Here is a 20,890-nt window from a genome sequence, read left to right on the forward strand (position 1 = left end):
CCCTGAGCCTTCAGGGAGTTCCAGACTGTATCCCAACCTAAAAGGCTGGCATCTGTTGTAACAATTGTCCCATCTGACCTGCGGAAGTTCATACCCTTGGACAGATGGACCCGAGATAGTCACCAGAGAAGAGAATCTCTGGTTTCTTGGTCCGGATTTAACAGGAGAACAAATCTGTGTAATCCCCGTTCCTCTGGCTGAGCATGCATAGTTGCAGTGGTCTGAAATGTAGGCGTGCAAACGGTACTATGTCCCTTGCCGCTACCATTAAGCCGATTACATTCATGTACTGAGCCACCAAAGGGCGCGGATGGAATGAAGAACACGGCAGAAATTTAGAAACTTTGACAACCTGGACTCCGTCAGGTAAATTTTAATTTCTACAAAATCTATCAGAATCCCTAGGAGGGAAACCCTTGATATTGGGGATAGAGAACTCTTTCCTTGTTCACTTTCCACCCATTCGATCTCAGAAATGCCAGTACTACGTCCGTATGAGACTTGGCAACTTGGATGTTTGACGCCTGTATCAGGATGTCGTCTAGATAAGGGGCCACTTCTATGCCCCGCGGCCTAAGGACCGCCAAAGTAACCCCAGAACCTCCATAAAGATTCTAGGGGCTGTAGTTAACCCAAAGGAAAGAGCTACAAACTGGTAATGCCTGTCTAGAAAGGCAAACCTGAAAAACCGATGGTGATCTTTATGCATCGTAATGTGAGGATAAGCATCCTTCAAATCCATTGTAGTCCTCTATTGACTCTCCTGGATCATAGTTAAGATGGTACGAATAGTTTCCATCTTAAATGATAGAATTCTAAAGAATTTGTTTAAGATCTTTTAGATCCAAAATAGGTCTGAAGGTTTCCTTTCCTTGGGAACCACAAACCGATTTGAGGAAAACTGTGTCCCTGTTCCTCTATTGGAACTGAATGGGTCACGTACACAATGCAAGAATGTCTCTTTCTTTATCTGGTTTGCAGATAAATGTGAAAGGCAAAAACTCCCCTTTTTTGGGGGGGAAAGCTTTGAAATCCAGAAGATATCTCTGGGGTATAATTTCCAATGCCCAGGGATCCTGGGCATCTCTTGCCCACGCCTGGGCGAAGAATGAAGTCTGCCCCCTATAGGATCCGTTACCAGATAGGGGTCCGTTCCTCATGCTGTTTTAGAGGCAGCAGCAGGCTCCTTGACCTGCTTATCTTTGTTCCAGGTCCGGTTGTCTCCAGACCGCCTTGGACTGAGCAAAAGTTCCCTCTTATTTTGCCTTAGAGGAAGTTGATGCCACACCTGCCTTGAATTTTCGAAAGGCACGAAAATTAGGCCTTTTTTGTCCCTTGATTTGGACCTGTCCTGAGGAAGGGCATGATCTTTTCCTCCAGTGATATAAGTAATAATCTCCTTCAAACTAGGCCTGAATAGGGTCTGCCCCTTGAAGGGAAGTTAAGTAGCTTATTTATTAAAGTCACGACAGCTGACCATGATATAAGCCATAGCGCTCTGCGCGCCAGTATAGTAAAAAACAGAATTCTTAGCCGTTAGTCTAGTCAAAGGAACAAAGGCATCAGAAAACAAAGGAATTGGCTAGCTTAAGTGCTCTAAGCTTGTCAAATATATTCATCCAATGGAGCCTGTAAAGCCTCATCAAGAGACTCAAACCAGAACGCCGCAGCAGCAGTGACAGGAGCAATGCGTGCAAGGGGCTGCAGGATAAAACCTTGTTGAATAAACATTTTTTATCCATTGGATCTAAAAAAGCACAACAGTCCTCGCCAGAGGTAGTGGTACGCTTAGCTAGAGTAGAAACTCTTCTCTCCACCTTAGGAACTGTCTGCCATAAGTCCCGTGTGGTGGCAACTATTAGAAAACATTCTTCTAAAAAATAGGAGGGGAAGAGAACGGCACACCTGGTCTATCCCATTCCTTATGAAAAATTTTAGTAAACCTCTTTAGGTATTGGAAAAACATAAGTACACACCGGCACTGCATATTATTTATCCAGTCTACACAATTTCTCTGGCACTGCGATTGTACACATTCATTCAGAGCAGCTAAAGCCTCCCTGAGCAACAAGTGGAGGTTCTCAAGCATAAATTTTAAATGTAGAAATATCAGAATCAGGTTAAATCATCTTCCCTGAGTCACAAATATCACCCACAGACTAAGCATATTGTGAGGTAGTATCAGACATGGTTCTTAAAGCGTCTGTATGCTCTGTATCTACCCCCAGAGCTGTTTTGCTTTCCTTTAATTTCAGGTAGTCTGACTAATACTGCTGCCAGTGAATTATACACAACCTTTGCCATGTCTTGTAAAATAAACGCTATGGGCGCCATTGATATACTTGGCGCCATTTGAGCGTGAGTCCCTGGAGCGGGAGTCAAAGGGTCTGACACGTGGGGAGAGTTAGTCGGCATAACTTCCCCCTCGACAGAATCCTCTGGTAAAATAAACGCTATGGGTGCCCTTGATGTACTTGGCGCCATTTGAGCGTGAGTCCCTAAAGCGGGAGTCAAAGGGTCTGACACGTGGGGAGAGTTAGTTGGCATAACTTCCCCCTCGACAGAATCCTCTGGTGATAATGTTTTTAAATACAAAAAATGATCTTTATTGTTTAACATGAAATCAGTACATCTGGTACACATTCTAAAATGGGGTTCCACCATGGCTTTAAACATAATAAACACAGAGCCTCCTCTATGTTAGACATGTTAGAACTAATAAAGAGACTAGTAAGCTTGGAAAACACTTTAAATCAAGTTAACAAGCAAATATAACAAACGTTACTGTGCCTTTAAGAGAAACAAATTTTGTCAAAATTTGAAAAACAGTGAAAAAAGGCAGTAAATCAAACGAAATTTTTACAGTACATGTAATAAGTTAACAGAGCATTGCACCCACTTGCAAATGGATGATTAACCCCTTAATGCAAAAACCAGATAAAAAAAAAAAAAAACGAAATTTTTTTAAACAGACACAACAAAACTGCCACAGCTGAGCTGTGGATTACCTTCCCTATAACTGTTTCTATGCAAAATTTAAGCCAGCCATGTGGAAAAATTAGGCCCCAATAAGTTTTATCACCAAACATATGTTAAAAAACGATTAAACATGCCAGCAAACGTTTTAAAACACATTCTTATAAGAGTATGTATGTCTATTAATAAGCCTGATCCAGTCGCTATCACTGCATTTAAGGCTTTACTTACATTACTTCGGTATCAGCAGTATTTTCTTAGTCAATTCCATTCCTTAGAAAAATATATTACTGCACATACCTTAGCATATATCTCTATCAATCAGCCTGGTACCAGTCGCTTTCACTGCATTTAAAGGCTGTACTTACATTACTTCGGTATCAGCAGTATTTTCTTAGTCAATTCCATTCCTTAGAAAAATATTTTACTGCACATACCTTATTTGCAGGAAAACCTGCACGCCATTCCCCCTCTGAAGTACCTTACTCCTCAGAATGTAGACAACTGATTTCCACAGCACAGTGCTGTGGAAATCAGTTGTCTACATATTACAGAGAGGTGTGTGCAGTGGCCCTCTACCACGAGCATCAGGTGTGTGCTGTCTGTCACTTGGGAACTGTTACTCCTCAGAATGTGTGAGAACAGCAACTGGATCTTAGTTACGTCTGCTAAGATCATAGAAAAAACGCAGGCAGATTCTTCTTCCAAATACTGCCTGAGATAAACAGCACACTCCGGTGCCATTTAAAAATAACAAACTTTTGATTGAAGAAATAAACTAAGTATAAAAAAACCACAGACTCTCACGACCTCCTATCTATGTTGAGACTTGCAAGAGAATGACTGGTAATGGCAGTTAGGGGAGGAGCTATATAGCAGCTTTGCTGTGGGTGGACTCTTGCAGCTTCCTGTTGGGAAGGAGAATATATCCCATAAGTAATGGATGATCCGTGGACTGGATACACTTAACAAGAGAAACACCCCCTAATCTAAACTACTTAATTTTCTTGGTATCCATTATTGAAAGAGCAGAAATGGACTAGAGGAAGCCAGTTGAACACATAGGTAAGCTAATGACAAGAGGCATATATGTTCAGCCACCAATCATCAGTTAGCTCCCACCACCTGAGATTACCTAGGTATGCTTTCCAACATTGGATACCAAGAGAACTAAGCAAATTAAATAGAAGTAAATTGGGAAGTTGTTTAAAATTGATTGCTCTGTCTGAATTATTAAAGGGACAGTGTATTTCAGAATTTTTATTGTTTAAAAAAAGATAAAGATTACTCTTACCATTGAAATATGATCTTGCAGGTCATTTTTCATTTTTTCAATCTCTTCCACTAGTGTATTCTTTGTAATTAACAGCTCATCTCTCTCATGAGAGACCATTTCCATCTGCTGTTGAATATTAAGAACTTTTTCTTCAGCATTAAGCTTCTCTGCTTGCAAAGACTCCAGTTCAGACTCAGCATACTTCATAGTCTCTGTAAGCTGTTCCACCTTCAAATTAATTTTATGTTGAGCTTGCTCATGTACATCAATCAGTTGTTGCTCTTCTGCAGTCTTCTGATTCAATGTTTTCTCAAGTTGCAGAATCTAAACGGCAAAAAAAAAAAAAAAAAAAAAAAAAAAAAAAAAGTTTACCAAAACAAGGTTTGTCAAAAATATTGTTCTACCTTAAAACAGACACACTACTTGAAACTTTTTATTGTTTAAAAAGAAACATAATCCCTTTATTACCCATTCCCCAGTTTTGCACAACCAAAACGGTTATATTAATACACGTTTTACCTCTGTGATTACCTTGTATCTAAGCCTCTGCAGACTGCCCCTTTATTTCAGTTCTTTTGACAGACTTGCATTTTAGCCAATCGGTGCCGACTCATAAGTAACTCCACGCGAGTAAGCACACATATGAACTAGCGCAGTCTAGCTGTGAAAAACTGTCAAAATGCACTGAGATAAGAGGCCGCCTTCAAGGGCTTAGAAATTCACATATAAGCCTACCTAAGTTTAGCCATCAACAAAGAATACCTAGAGCACAAAGCAAATTTGATGATAAAAGTAAAATTGGAAAGTTGTTTAAAACTGCATGCCCTATCTGAATCATGAAAGTTTCATTTTGACTAGACTGTCCCTTTAAGTTAAAAATTGCAGGATATTCATAAAACATTAGCAAACACAATGTTCATCTAAACATGCAAACAATTTCAAAATTACTATTAAATTAATATCTACCTTCTCTTCCAGGGTTTGTACAAGTTCTTTTGTAGGTCTAGAAGAAACTTGACTTTGCAAATCATCAAATAGTTCCCTTTGGCATTTCAACTCATCTTGTGCTCTTCCTAGTTGATCTTGAGCCTCTGTACACTACAAAAAAATAAATACGTTTGAGATGCTAAAGCTACGTGCTGTTACTTATGGAGGTTGATGGAAGTCACTAAACATGGCAGGAAATAATATTCCCTTAAAGGCTATATGTTTTATAGGGTGGTTAAAAACTTACATTGTGCATATAGTAAAAAGCATTAATATGAAAGACACAAGGTCTCTCTAACATGATGTATAACTTTTGTGACTGTAAATATACAGAGAATGCGTTAAGATGTATTAAACAACATGTTCATGTTTTAATTAGCGCTGCGGGATCTGTTGGCGCTCTACAAATAACCGATAATAATAATAATAATGAAGATTTTTCCATTAATATAATATTGTTATACACCGTTAAAAAAACCTAAATTTATGCTTACCTGATCAATTTCTTTCTTTCCGGGCATGGAGAGTCCACGACTTCATTCCAATTACTAGTGGGATATTCAACTCCTGGCCAGCAGGAGGAGGCAAAAAGCACCCCAACAGAGCTGTTAATTTAACTTCCCTTAACCATAATCCCCAGTCATTCAGCCGAAGGAAAATGGAAAAAGAAATAACACACGGGTATAGAGGTGCCTGAGGTTTACTAAAAAAATGCAGAATTAAAATTGAAAAAGGGCGGGGTCATGGTCTCTCCATGCCCGGAAAGAAATTTATCAAGTAAGCATACATTTTGTTTTCTTTCCTATGGCATGGAGAGTTCATGGTTTCATTCCAATTACTAGTGGGAACCAATATCCAAGCTAGAGGACACAGAATGAACAGGGAGGGAGAACACTGTAGGTAGACCTAAACAGAAGGCACCACTGCTTGAAGAACCATTCTCCTAAAAAAAAGCCTCAACCGAGGCAAAAGTATCAAATTTGTAGAATTTGGAAAAAGTATGCAAAGAGGACCATGTTGCCGCCTTGCAAATCTGCTCCATAGAAGCTTCATTTATGATAGCCCAGGAAGAGGAGACAGCCCTAGTGGAATGAGCCGTAATTCTCTCAGGAGGCTGCTGTCCAGTCATAAGCTAAACGTATAACACTTCTTAACCAGAGGGAAAAGGTAGTAGAAGTGGCCGTGTGAACTTTACGTTTTCCAGAGAAAACAACAAACAGGGCAGAAGATTGTCGAAAATCTTTAGTTGCTTGAAGGTAAAATTTAAGAGCATGCACAACATCCAGGTTATGCAAAAGACGTTCCTTATGGGAAGAAGGATTAGGACAATTTCTTAAATGTTTCGATCGACACCACCTTCGGGAGAAAACCCAACTTAGTACAAAGACCACCTTATCTGCATGAAAAATAAGGTACAGGGAATCACACTGCAGAGCCGAAAACTCAGAAACTCTGCAGGCCTGAACAAAAGCTTGAACATCTGCATTGCACATTGGTGCAAAAGGATAGACAGTGCAGAAATCTGATCCTTCAGCGTACTGACTGACAAACCCTTCTCCAGGTCATCCTAAAGAAAAGATAAAATGCGGGGAATCCTCATCCGGCTCCAGGAGAAACCCTTAGATTCACACCAATAAAGGTATTTAGGCCCTACCTTATGGTAAATATTGTGAGTAACAGGTTTACGAACCTGAAGCATGGTATCAATGACTGCCTGAGAAAAACCATGTTTTGTCAAAACTAGGCATTTAATCTCCAAGCAGTCAGCTTCAGAGAATCCAGATTTGGATAAAGGAATAGACCCTGAAGTAGAAGGTCCTTTCTCAGAGGTAACCTACAAGGTGGAAGAGATGAGATCTTCACCAGATCCGCAAACCAGACCCTGTGAGGCCATGCAAGAGCTATTAGAATTACAGATGCTCTCTCCTGTTTTATACAAGCAATGACTCGTGGAAGGAGAGCCAACGGAGGAAACCGTTATGCCAGAGAGAAGATCCAAGGAACCGCTAGAGCGTCTATCAGAGCGGCCTGAGGATCTCTTGACCTTGAACCGTACTTTGGGAGCTTGGTGTTTTGACGAGACACCATCAGATCCAACTCTGGAACCACCCACCTGAGGGTTATCTGTGAGAACACTTCTGGATGGAGAGCCCACTCCCCGGGATGAGACGTTTGTCCGCCTTCCTGTTGTCCACCCCTGTAATGTGGGTAGCAGATAGGAGACAATCGTGAGCTTCCGCCCACTGCAGAATGCGAGTCACCTCCTTCATAGCCAAGGAACGCCGAGTTACTCCCTAGTGGTTGATGTGAGCCACTGAGGTGATATTGTCCGACTGGAATCTGATAAACCGGACTAAAGATAATTGAGGCCAAGCTCTCAACTCCAAAATGTTTATGGGAAGAGAAGATTCCTCCAGAGGCTGGCGTCCATAGTCACAGGAAGGTCTCAAGAAGAAAGTGCCCTGAGACAGATGTTTCTGTGAAATCCACCATGAGAGAGTCTCTTGTTAAGGGATCCAGATCTATCCTCTGCAAGAGATCTGAATGGTCTCCGTTCCATTGACTGAGCATGCATCGTTACAGAGGTCTCAGATGGAACTGTGCAAAAGGAATGATGTCCATGGAAGCAACCATCAGACCAATCACATCCATGCATTGAGCACTGATGGACGAATAGTAGACTGGAGAAAAAGGCATGAAGCTAGAATTTTGGATTTTCTGACATCTATCAGGAAAATCTTCATGGACAGGGAATCTACGATTGTCCCTAAGAAACACACCCTTGTAGCTGGAACAAGGGAACTCTTTTTCAGATTCACTTTACATCCGTGGGAACGTAGAAAAGATAACATCTATGTATGAGATTTTGCTAGTTGAAAAGATGACGCCTTAACCAAGATGTCTAGGTAAGGCGCCACTGCAATTCCCTAGGATCTGACCACTGCCAAAAGAGCCCCCAGAACCTTTGTAAATATTCTGGGAGCCATGGCAAGACCAAACGGTAGTGCAACAAACTAGAAATGCTTGTCAAGAAAGACAAACCTTAGAAACTGGTGATGATCTCTGTAAATGAGAACATGCGCGTCCTTCAGGTCTATGGTCATCATGAACTGACCTTCCTGAACCAATGGAAGAATGGAACGAATAGTTTCCATTTTGAAGGATGGAACCCTGAGGAATTTGTGAGGCACTTTAGGTCTAGAATGGGACGGAAAATTCCCTTCTTTTTGTGAACCACAAAGAAATTTGAATAGAATCCTTGTCCCTGTTCCTCTATGGGAACTGGAACAATTACTCCCAGGGAGTATAGGTCCTCTATGCAGCTTAAGAAGGCCTCCCTCTTTACTTGGTTTGTAGATAGTCTTGAAAGGAGAAATCTGCCCCTTGGAGGGCAAGACTTGAATCCTATTCTGTAACCCTGGGATACTATGTCCACAGCCCATGGATCTGGGACATCGCGTATTCAAGCTTGCTGAAAAAGAGAAAGCCTGCCTACCACAGGCAAACCCTTAATGCGGATTTAGAATCAGTTAAAGGCTTCTTGTTTTGCTTCCCCTTATTCCAAGGCTGACTGGACCTCCAAGAGGTCTTGGATTGCTCTGGTTTGGAAGCAGAGGAGGAAGACTGGTCCTTTAAAGTTACGAGGTAGGAAAGATCCCTTTCCACCCATAATTTCAGAAATGATTTCCGCCAGATCAGGACCAAATAAAGTTTTACCTTTATAAGGTAAATACAAAAGCTTGGCTTTTGAAGTTACATCAGCCGACCAGGATTTTAACCACAGAGCTCTGCAAGCTACAACAGTGGAGCTAGACATCTTAGCTCCCAGTCTAATTACCTGCATGTTACCATCGCAGATAAAGCATGCAATTTTAAGCAACTTTCTAATTTACTCCTATTATCAATTTTTCTTTGTTCTCATGTTATCTTGATTTGAAAAAGCAGTAATAAAAAGGTCAGGAGCCGGCCCATTTTTAGTTCAGCATTTTGGTAGAGATTGCCGATTGGTTTGCTACATTTAGCCACAAATCAGCAAATGCTACCTAGGTGCTGAACAAAAATGGTCCGGCTCTAAAGCTTACAGTACTGCTTTTTCAAATCAAGATAGTATGAGAACAAAGAACATTTGATAATAGGAGTAAATTAGAAAGGTGCTTAAAATCTCATGCTCTATCTGAATCATGAAAGAAAAAAAATTGGGTTTAGTATCTCTTTAAGAGCTTTGATCCTGTCTTGGATCTTCTCGATCATAGTCTATTCTGATATAAGATCAGACAAGGCATCGCACCAATAAGATGCAGCTTCCGCAACAGTAGCAATACTTGCCACAGGTTGCCACTGTAATCCTTGATGGATGTACATCTTTTTTAAGTAAACCTCTAGCTTCTTATCTATTTGATCCTTAAAGGAACAACTATCCTCAATGGTAGTTCTTTTAGCTAAAGAAGAGATAGCTCCTTCTACCTTAGGCACAGTGCGCCATGAGTCACGAATGGAGTCAGCAACAGAAAAAATATCTTTTTAAATACAGGGGAAGGGGAAAAAGGAACCCCTGACTTATCCCATTCATGAGCTATAATTTCAGACATCTTGTCTGGAACAGGAAAATCATCCACAGAAGAGGGAGAATCATAATCTATAAAATTTTACTTTTTAGGATTGACGACAGAAGGTTAGGAGTCGTCCAAAGTAGCTAGAACCTCCTTCAGATGTAACCGGAGATGTTCAAGCTTAAACCTGAAATTAACTTCTTCAGACTCTGCAGAATTTTCCCCTAATATGTCAGAGTCTGAGATTTCCCCCTCAGAAGCTACTGAGGTATCCTCCTCGTCAGACATAGGGGAGAGGTTGACCAGCGCAGATTTAGAGGGGTCAGAAACCTTACTAGCAGAAAAATGTTTAGATTTCCTCTTACGCATACCTGAAGTAGGGAAAGCAGATACAGCTACAGATACTGCAAGAAGTTATCTGTGCAGCAAAATCTCCAGGTAAATAAATACCCCCAGGAGGTTGAGAGGAAACAGAAGGCACTGTATGAGAAACAATTAAGGCTTGGGACGTTTGTGGAGAAAGCGGAGGCCTGTCACGCACAACATTATACTGAGAGACACTTGGCTCAGAAGGGAGTAAACTGGTCTTTAAATTGTAAAGTTTTAGCTAAGCATGAGGAACAAAATTGCAAAGGCAGAACAATTTGGGCCTCTAAACATAGTAAGCATTTATCTATTGAAATAGACAGATCCTGTTCCGAGTTCAAAGCTACAGAAATTAGATCCTAAAGATGACAAAATTAGAATTTAAATAAAAAATTATAAATAAACTGTCCCCACAGAACGTTAATGCAACTCACATAAACAAACTTTAGAAACAAAATGTATTATACTTAGGCAAAATAATCGGTCACCCTTTAAATCAACCTCAAACTGCCTGAGGCTCCTACGTGACAGAAATTGAAAACCCACTAGCAAGAGGAAGCGAGAGTCTCCTGCAGAGTTCCTCTCCTCTTGGCAGACAATCTGATCATCGAAGAACAAGCCGCAAAGCCGATACACCAAGACTCACTAAGCTCCACTCTGTACAACACGGAAGAGCGGAGGTCACATGAGCGGCTAGAGAAAAGAAACTGCGCAACATCACAAGTGCCTGTTTCTAACGGCTCAAATTAAAAAAAAAAAGTCTATTTGCTCCCCAGCCTATTCCTTAACCCGTATCCGGGCTCCATAAATAAGGGGAAAATATAAAAAAACCCTAACAATCCTTCAGCCAAAGTAAAAGAAAGAAAAATTCCAAGGATAGATCTTTATTAACCCCTTAAGTCTCTCTCAGTCACAAATATATAAAGTGCCAGTAAAACTGCCCATAAACTTACCCTTAATCAAAAAAGGATAACTTTGTCCCAAAATAGATCCACTTGAGGGTTAACCTCTAAAGTGCTGTCCTTCAGTACTTAGAAGGCAAAGGCACTTACCTGTGGATCCAGCTGCAGGGCAGATAACAGCTACTTAGGTGCGACAGGTACTCCACTCCCTGTCAGGGACCTGTAGGAAAACAAAGAGCAGAGTAACCAACCCTGACTTTCTGCAAAGGGGTAGCAAAAGTGTTAGAAGTAAAGCAAAGACTACCTCACCGCCTTCCAACTGCTAAAAGCCACCACTTCTCTTACTTAAGAGATTGACGTGGACACAGCTAGACCCCAATCCTTGCTTGCAGGGAAAAGTACCCATAAAAGGATTTAATATCTTCAGACACCATCTTCGCACATCCTCCATTGACAGAGGCAAAGAGAATCACTGGGGATTATGGGTAAGGGAAGTTACACTTAACAGCTCTCTGCCTCCTACTGCTGGCCAGGAGTTGAATATCCCACTAGTAATTGGAATGAAATCGTGGACATATTTAAAGATTACAAACTGTTTAATTATATGCAGTAAAAACTTTGCAATATACTTTTAATCACTTATTTTGTCCCATTTTCCTGTAATTTATTTCTGAAAATTATGGGATTTACAATTACTATTGAAAGTGGAAATGAAGACTCCAGAACAAACAAAGCTATATTTTACACAGTTGTTTGTTGCACTCTAGTGATCCATTTATAAAAATGCCCTGCTTGCCAAATAAAGATAGCAAAAGAACAAAGAAAATTCCATGCTCTATCTAAATCAAGAAAGAAAAAAAAAAAATCTCTGTTTCATATCCCTTTAATCGATCTCTGATTTGTTACTTGTTTCCAAATAATGCTTCCATAATGCTTGTAATACGATAAAAAAATCTCTAAATTCTCCTGCTTCTGGTAATATTCCTCTAGTTTTAAAAATTCAGAGACTCTGTTGGTTTGATTGGGTATTTTTGCATTTCCATAATCTGAAATAACAAAATTTATGCTTACCTGATAAATTATTTTCTTTCCTGGCATGGAGAGTCCACGAATCTATTCTAATTACAAGTGGGAATTCAACTCCTGGCCACCAAGATGAGGCAAAGCTTTTAAGTATCACTCCCACTTCCCATAAACCCTCAGTCATTCAGCCAAAGGAATATTGAAAGAGAAGAGGACATAAAGGTTACAGAGGTGCATGAGGTTTCGAAAATGACAAAGGCCGTTTTAAGGGCAGTTCGTGGACTCTCCATACCAGAAAAAAAGAAAAAAAAGTCCACAAAACCATTCTAATTACTAGTGGGAACCAATACCCAAGCTAGAGGACACCGAATGGAAGGGGAGGGAGAAAACGATAGGTGGACCTAAACAGAAGGCACCACCGCTTGAAGAACTTTCCTCCCAAAAGAAGCCTCAATCGAGGTAAAAACATTGAATTTGTAGAATTTAGAAAAAGTATGCACCGAGGACCAACAGGCCACCTTGCAGATTTATTACACAGAAGCCTCATTTTTAAAGGCCCAGGAAGAAGAGACAGCCCTAGTTGAATGAGCAGTAATCCTCTCAGGAGGATGTTGTCCAGCTGTCTCATAAGCCAACCTAATAACACTTCCTAACCAAAAGTAAAGAGTAAAAGAAGTGGCCTTCTGGCCCTTGCGTTTGCCAGAGAACACAACAAAAAGAGCAGTAGATTGTCGAAAGTCTCCAGTTGTCTGCAGATACAACTGAGGAGCACGCACAACATCTAGGTTATGCAAAAGACGTTCCTTCTAAGGAGGATTAGGACAGAATGAAGGAACGACAATTTCCTGATTAATATTGCGGTCCGACACAACCTTAGGAAGAAATCCTGACTTGGTACGAAGGACCGCCTTATCCACATGAAAAATAAGGTATGGGGGGTCACATTGCAGAGCCGAAAGCTCAGACTCTATGAGCAGAGGAAATAGGGAGAAGATTTTCCAGGATAACAATTTAATATCAACAGTGTGCATAGGCTCAATCGGAGCCTGCGGCAGAACTCTAAGTACAAGATTAAGGCTCCATGGAGGAGCAACAGATTTTAACACAGGCCTGATTCTGACAAAGGCCTGAAAAAAAGGATTGAACATCTGGCAAGTCCGTCAGACGTTTATGCAAACGGATTGAAAGGGCAGAGGCCTGACCTTTCAGAGTACTGACTGACAAGCCCTTCTCCAGGCCCTCCTGAAGAAAAGACAGGATGCGGGGAGCCTTCACCTTACCCCAAGGGAAACCCGTAGATTTGCACCAAAAAAGGTATTTACGCCACACCTTATGGTAAATCTTGTGAGTTACCGGCTTATGAGCCTAAAGCATGGTATCAATAAACTTTTTCTGAAAAACCTTGTCTACACAAAACTAGGCGTTTAATCGCCAAGCAGTCAGCTTCAGAGAATCTAGGTTTGGATGGAGGAAAGGTCCCTGAAGTAGAAGGTCCTTCCTCAGAGGCAACTTCCAAGGGGGAAGGGAAGACATCCTTAGCAGGTCCGCAAACCAGATTCTGCAAGGCCAAGCTAAAGTGATTAGAATCACTGATGCCCGCTCCAGCTATCACCTGAGGAATAAGGGCAAACGGAGGAAACAGAAAAATGAAACCGAAGTCCCAAGGAACAGCCAGAACGTCAACCAGAGCTCCTTGCGGATCTCTGATACGTATTTTGGAAGTTTGACATTTAGACGAGATGACTTCAGATCCAACTCCGGAACTCCCCACCTAAGGGTTATCATCAAGAAGACTTCTGGATGAAGTGCCCACTCCCCGGGATGAAAGATCTGCCTGCTCAGATAATCCGCTTTCCAGTTGTTCACCCCTGGGATGTGAATGGCAGAAAGGTGACAATTGTGAGACTCCGCCCACTGAAGTATGCAAGTCACCTCCTTCATAGCTAAGGAGCTCCGAGTACTTCCCTGGTGGTTGATGTACGCCACTGAGGTAATGTTCTCCGATTGGAATCTGATAAACCAGACCAAACTTAGTTGAGGCCAAGCTATCAGTGCATTGAAGATTGCTCTCAACTCTAGAATGTTTATTGGGAGGGCAGACTCCTGAGTCCAAAGTCCCTGAGCTCTTAAGGAACCCCAAACTGCTCCTGAGCCCGAAAGGCTGGCGTCCGTGGTCACAATCTCCCAAGATGGTCTCAGGAAGCAAGTGCCTTAAGACATTGTCCTGAGAGAGCCACCAGGACAGAGAATCTCTTGTCCGGATGTCTAAGACTATCCTCAGAGAGGTCTGAGTGGTCTCCGTTCCATTGTCTGAGCATGCATAACTGTAGAGGTCTCAGATGGAATCAAGCAAACTGAATACTGTCCATGGAAGCCACCATGAGACCAATTACTTCCATACATATTGCCACTAATGGACAGATAGAGGAATGAAGAGAAAGACAGGCAGCAAGAAGTTTGGATTTTCTGACCTCCATCAAGAAAATCTTCATGGAGAGAGAGTCTATGATCGTCCCAGAAAACATACCCTTGTATTTGGTACCAAGGAACTCTTTTCCAGATTTACCTTCCACCCGTGAGAGCGAAGAATCGACAACAGAGAATCTGTATGGAATCTTGCAAAATGTAAAGATGGCGCCTCAACCAAGATATCGTCCAGGTACGGAGCCACTGCAATTCCTTAAAATCTGGCCACTGCCAAAAGAGCCCCTAGAACCTTTGTAAAGATTCTAGGGGCAGTGGCTAGGCCAAAAGGTAGGGCTACAAATTGGAAGTGTTTGTCCAAAAAGGCAAACCCAGGAATTGGAAATGTTCCTTGTGAATAGGAACATGAAGATGCTCGTTGTTCAGGTCTATGGTTGTCAAACTGATCCTCCTGAATTAAAGGGAGAATAGAACGGAAAGTCTCTATTTTGAAGGACGGGACCTTGAGAAATTTGTTGACACTTGAGGTCTAGAATGAGTCGAAAAGTTCCCTTTTTTCTTGGGAACCACAAACAGATTGGAATAGAATCCTTGGCCCTGTTCTGCCAGAGGAACTGTGACAAATCACTCCTAGAGAAGCGAGATCTTTTACACAGTTTAAGAAAGCCTCTCTCTTTATATGGTTTGCAGATAACCTTGACAGGATAAACCTGCCTCGTGGAGGACAAGATTTGAATCCTGTCCTGTAGCCCCCTGGTAGACTACTTCCACCGCCCAAGGATCTGGGACATCGCAAATCCAAGCCTGCTTAAAGAAGAAAAGCCTACCCCCACCTGATCCATGACTGGATCGGGGGTGGACCCTTCATGCTGATTTCCATGAAGTCTTGATTTGCTCAGGCTTGGAGGAGGAAGAGGATGATTTTTGTCCCTTAAAGTGAAGGTAAACTTTGATGAATGAAAGCCCAGTTTTTAATAGTATTTTTTAAAAACCAGGCTCTCATTCATTAAAGTTTACCTTCACTGTTGCGAAAGAATAATATGCACAGATACGGATATAGAAATCCAGTATAAAACAGTTTAAAAACTTACTTAGAAGCTTCCAGTTTAGCTCTGTTTAAAAGGTTACTGGAACACCCACTGCAAGTGGGAAATAGACACTCCCCCTTCCCTATGAAAAACAGAATTTATGCTTACCTGATAAATTACTTTCTCTTACGGTGTATCCAGTCCACGGATATTCTCATTCCCTACAGGAAGTGGCAAAGAGAGCACACAGCAAAGCTGTCCATATAGCTCCCCCTCTGGCTCCGCCCCACCAGTCATTCGACCGACGGTTAGGAGAAAAAGGAGAAACCATAGGGTGCAGTGGTGACTGTAGTTTAAACAAGAAATTTCAACCTGGCTTAATTGCCAGGGCGGGCCGTGGACTGGATACACCGTAAGAGAAAGTAATTTATCAGGTAAGCATAAATTCTGTTTTCTCTTACACGGTGTACCCAGTCCACGGATTCATCCTTACTTGTGGGATACCAATACCAAAGCTTTAGGACACGGATGAAGGGAGGGAACAAGACAGGTAACCTAAACGGAAGGCACCACTGCTTGCAAAACCATTCTCCCAAAAATAGCCTCCGAAGAAGCAAAAGTATCGAATTTGTAAAATTTGGCAAAAGTATGCAGTGAAGACCAAGTCGCTGCCTTACAAATCTGTTCAACAGAAGCCTCATTCTTGAAAGCCCATGTGGAAGCCACAGCTCTGGTGGAATGAGCTGTAATTCGTTCAGGAGGCTGCTGTCCAGCAGTCTCATAAGCCAATCGGATGATGCTTTTCAGCCAGAAGGAAAGAGAGGTAGCAGTTGCTTTCTGCCCTCTCCTCTTACCAGAATAGACAACAAACAAGGATGATGTTTGTCTGAAATCTTTAGTTGCTTGTAAATAGAATTTTAAAGCACGAACCACATCAAGATTGTGTAATAGTTGTTCCTTCCTTGAGGATGGATTAGGACACAGAGAAGGAACAATGATTTCCTGGTTAATGTTCTTATTAGAAACCACTTTAGGAAGAAAACCAGGTTTGGTACGCAAAAACTACCTTATCGGCATGGAACACCAGATAGGGTGAATTACACTGCAAAGCAGATAATTCTGAAACTCTTCGAGCAGAAGATATAGCTACCAAAAACAAAACTTTCCAAGATAATAACTTAATATCTATAGAATGTAAAGCATCAAACGGAACCCCTTGAAGAACTGAAAGAACTAAATTTAGACTCCATGGAGGAGCCACAGGTTTATAGACAGGCTTGATTCTGACTAAAGCCTGTGCAAACGCTTGAACGTCTGGTACTTCTGCCAGACGCTTGTGTAACAAGATAGACAGAGCAGATATTTGTCCCTTTAAGGTACTAGCTGATAACCCTTTCTCCAATCCCTCTTGGAGAAAAGACAATATCCTTGGAATCCTAATCTTACTCCACGAGTAACCCTTGGATTCACACCAACAAAGATATTTCCGCCATATCTTATGGTAAATTTTCCTGGTGACAGGTTTTCTAGCTTGGATCAGAGTATCTATGTCTGATTCAGAGAACCCACGCTTGGATAGAATTAAGAGTACAATCTCCAAGCAGTCAGCTGCAGAGAAACTAGATTTGGATGCAAGAATGGACCCTGTATTAGAAGGTCCTGTCTCATTGGCAGTGTCCATGGTGGGACAGATGACATGTCCACTAGGTCTGCATACCAAGTCCTGCGTGGCCACGCTGGCGCTATCAGAATTACCGAGGCCTTCTCCTGTTTGATTCTGGCTATCAGCCGAGGGAGAAGGGGAAACGGTGGAAAGACATAGGCCAGATTGAAGGACCAAGGCGCTACTAGAGCATCTATCAAAGCCGCCTTGGGGTCCCTGGACCTGGATCCGTAAAGAGGAAGTTTGGTGTTCTGACGGGACGCCATCAGATCCAACTCTGGAATGCCCCAAAGCTGAGTCAGCTGAGCAAATACCTCCGGGTGAAGTTCCCACTCCCCCGGGTGAAAAGTCTGACGACTTAGGAAATCCGCTTCCCAGTTGTCTACTCCTGGGATGTGAATCGCAGATAGGTGGCAGGAGTAATCCTCCGCCCACCTGATTATCTTGGTTACATCCTTCATCGCTAAGGAACTCTTTGTTCCTCCCTTATGATTGATGTATGCTACAGTCGTGATGTTGTCCGACTGAAATCTGATGAACTTGGCCGCCGCTAGCTGAGGCCAAGCCTGGAGCGTATTGAATATCGCTCTCAGTTCCAAAATGTTTATCGGGAGAAGAGACTCTTCCCGAGACCATAGACCCTGAGCTTTCAGGGAGCCCCAGACCGCGCCCCAGCCTAACAGACTGGCGTCGGTCGTTACGATGATCCACTCCAGTCTGCGGAAGCACATTCCCTGAGACAACCACCAGAGAAGAGAATCTCTGGTTTCCTGGTCCAGTTGGATTTGAGGAGACCAATCTGCATAATCCCCATTCCAACTTTTTTCGGTGTTCACCTTCCACCTGTGAGACCTTAGAAAGGCCAGAACAATATCCGTATGAGCCTTGGCTCTGGGAAAAGACGACGCCTGAATCAAGATGTCGTCCAGATAGGGTGCTACTGCAATGCCCCGCAGTCTTAGTACCGCTAGAAGGGACCCTAGCACTTTTGTGAAAACTCTTGGAGCGGTGGCCAACCCGAAGGGAAGGGCCACGAACTGGTAATGCTTGTCCAGAAAAGCGAACCTTAGGAACGGATGGTGATCTTTGTGGATAGGAATATGAAGGTACGCATCCTTTAGATCCACGGTAGTCATATATTGACCTTCCTGGATCATCGGTAAGATTGTCCGAATGGTCTCCATCTTGAAGGATGGAATTTTGAGGAATTTGTTTAGAATTTTTAGATCCAGGGTTGGTCTGAAAGTTCCTTCCTTTTTGGGAACCACAAACAGGTTCAAGTAAAAACCCAGTCCTTGTTCTGTAATTGGAACTGGACATATCACTCCCATCTTGATTAGATCTTCTACACAGCGTAAGAACGCCTCTTTCTTTGTCTGGTCTGTAGACAGACAAGAAATGTGGAACCTTCCCCTTGGAGGAAGGTCCTTGAAATCTAGAAGATATCCCTGAGCAACTATCTCTAATGCCCAGGGATCGGGAACATCTCTTGCCCAAGCCTGAGCAAAGAGAGAGTCTGCCCCCTACCAGATCCGGTCCCGGATCGGGGGCTACCCCTTCATGCTGTCTTAGTAGCAGCTGCAGGCTTCTTGGCCTGTTTACCCTTGTTCCAGCCCTGCAAAGGCTTCCAGGTTGCCTTGGGCTGTGAAGTGTTACCCTCCTGCTTTGCGGTTGCAGAGGTTGAAGCAGGACCGCTCCTGAAGTTGCAAAAGGAACGAAAATTAGCCTTGTTTTTATCCTTAAAAGGCCTATCTTGCGGGAGGGCATGGCCCTTTCCCCCAGTGATATCCGAAATAATCTCTTTCAACTCTGGCCTGAAAAGGGTCTTTCCCTTGAAAGGGATATTCAGTAACTTAGTTTTAGACGACACATCAGCCGACCATGATTTCAGCCAGAGCGCTCTGCGCGCCATGATGGCAAAACCAGAATTTTTCGCCGCTAACTTAGCTAATTGCAAAGCGGCATCTGTTATAAAAGAATTAGAGCGACAAAGAGAATGACTGTGGGGGCGGAGCCTGAGGGGGAGCTATATGGACAGCTTTGCTGTGTGCTCTCTTTGCCACTTCCTGTAGGGAATGAGAATATCCCACAAGTAAGGATGAATCCGTGGACTGGATACACCTTGTAAGAGAAAGACCCTTTACACAAACAAAAGCAAGCTGGAGTAGGTATACGTCGGTATTCTCCTAAAACTTTGGGGCTTGGTTAGGAGGAGTCTGAAAATCAGAACAATGTTATTTAAAAAATAAGCAAACCTATCCATTTAAAAAACAAAACATAACAAAAAAACTGTATGGGCTATATAAATGGATCTACAAAACATTTATGCAAAGAAAAATCTAGTGTATAATGTCCCTTTAAATCCCACTAGAGAGTCTAATGTTTTACCTAATAGACTCGAAAATGCCCATATCGTTATAAGCATTAAGCAGGATCGACACCTAGACTCCTCCGAATCCAAGCTTGCATCGAAGTATGGAGATAAGCAGCCACTCCGCTCTCCAAGTCAGCTGAGAAATTTATGCTTACCTGATAAATTTCTTTCTTTACGGATATGGAGAGTCCACGACGTCATTCAATTACTAGTGGGAATATCACTCTTGGCCACCAGGAGGAGGCAAAGACCACCACAGCAAAGCTGTTAAGTGTCACTCCCCTACCCATAATCCCCAGTCATTCGACCGAAGGGAAATGGAAAAGGAATAACACAAAGGTGTAGAGGTGCATGAGGTTTAGTGAAAAATAACTGTCTTAATAAAGGGTGGGGTCGTGGACTCTCCATATCCGAAAAGAAATAAATTTATCAGGCAAGCATAAATTTTGTTTTCTTTCCTAAGATATGGAGAGTCCACAACGTCATTCAATTACTAGTGGGAACCAATACCCAAGCTAGAGGACACAGAATGAACAGGGAGGGAGAACAAGACAGGCAGACCTAAACAGAAGGCACCACCACTTAAAGAACCTTTCTCCCAAAAGAGGCCTCAGTCGAGGAAAAAGTATCACATTCGGAAAAAGTATGCATAGAGGACCAAGTTGCAGCCTTGCAAATCTGTTCCACAGAAGCTTCATTATTGAAAGCCCAAGAAGAAGAGACAGCCCAAGTGGAATGAGTTGTATATCTCTCAGGAGGCTGCTGTCCAGCAGTCTCATAAGCAAAACAAATTATACTTCTCAACCAGAGGGAAAGAGAAGTAGCAGTAGCCTTCTGTCCCTTACGCTTTCCTGAGAAACAAACAAACAGGGCAGAAGACTGGCGAAAACCCTTAGCCGCCTGTAGGTAGAATTTTAGAGCATGCACAACATCCAAGTTATGCAACAGACGTTCTTTATGAGGAGGAGGATTGGGACAGAGAGAAGGAACAACAACAACAATTTCCTGATTAATATTTCTATCCGAAGGCCATGCAGGAGCTATTAGAATTACTGATGCTCTCTCCTGTTTGATACAAGCAATAATTTGTGGAATGAACAAACTGAGGAAACAGGTATGCTAGACCGAAATCCCAAGGATCCACCAGAGCATCTATCAGAGCGGCCTGAGGATCTCTCGACCTTGAACCACACCTTGGAAGCTTGGCGTTCTGCCAATACGCCATCAGATCCATCCCCGAAACCCCCCATTTGAGGGTTAACCTGGAGAACACCTCCGGATGGAGAGCCCACTCCCCCGGATGAAATGTCGGTCAGCTCAG

General features: G+C 42.5%; 1 protein-coding gene across 1 annotated transcript in view; it reads right to left on the bottom strand.

Moving 5' to 3' along the window:
• Positions 1-20,890, bottom strand: part of CENPE (centromere protein E) — a 261,773-nt gene that overhangs the window by 139,224 nt on the left and 101,659 nt on the right. Inside the window, exons 43-44 of the mRNA XM_053703505.1 lie at positions 5,219-5,350; positions 4,271-4,576 (exon numbers count right to left, since the gene is read on the bottom strand). Of these exons, the coding sequence (XP_053559480.1) occupies positions 4,271-4,576; positions 5,219-5,350 (438 nt within the window). The remainder of the gene's footprint in view (positions 1-4,270; positions 4,577-5,218; positions 5,351-20,890) is intronic.

This window comes from Bombina bombina, chromosome 2 (assembly GCF_027579735.1).
Source record: "Bombina bombina isolate aBomBom1 chromosome 2, aBomBom1.pri, whole genome shotgun sequence".
NCBI lineage: Eukaryota > Metazoa > Chordata > Amphibia > Anura > Bombinatoridae > Bombina > Bombina bombina.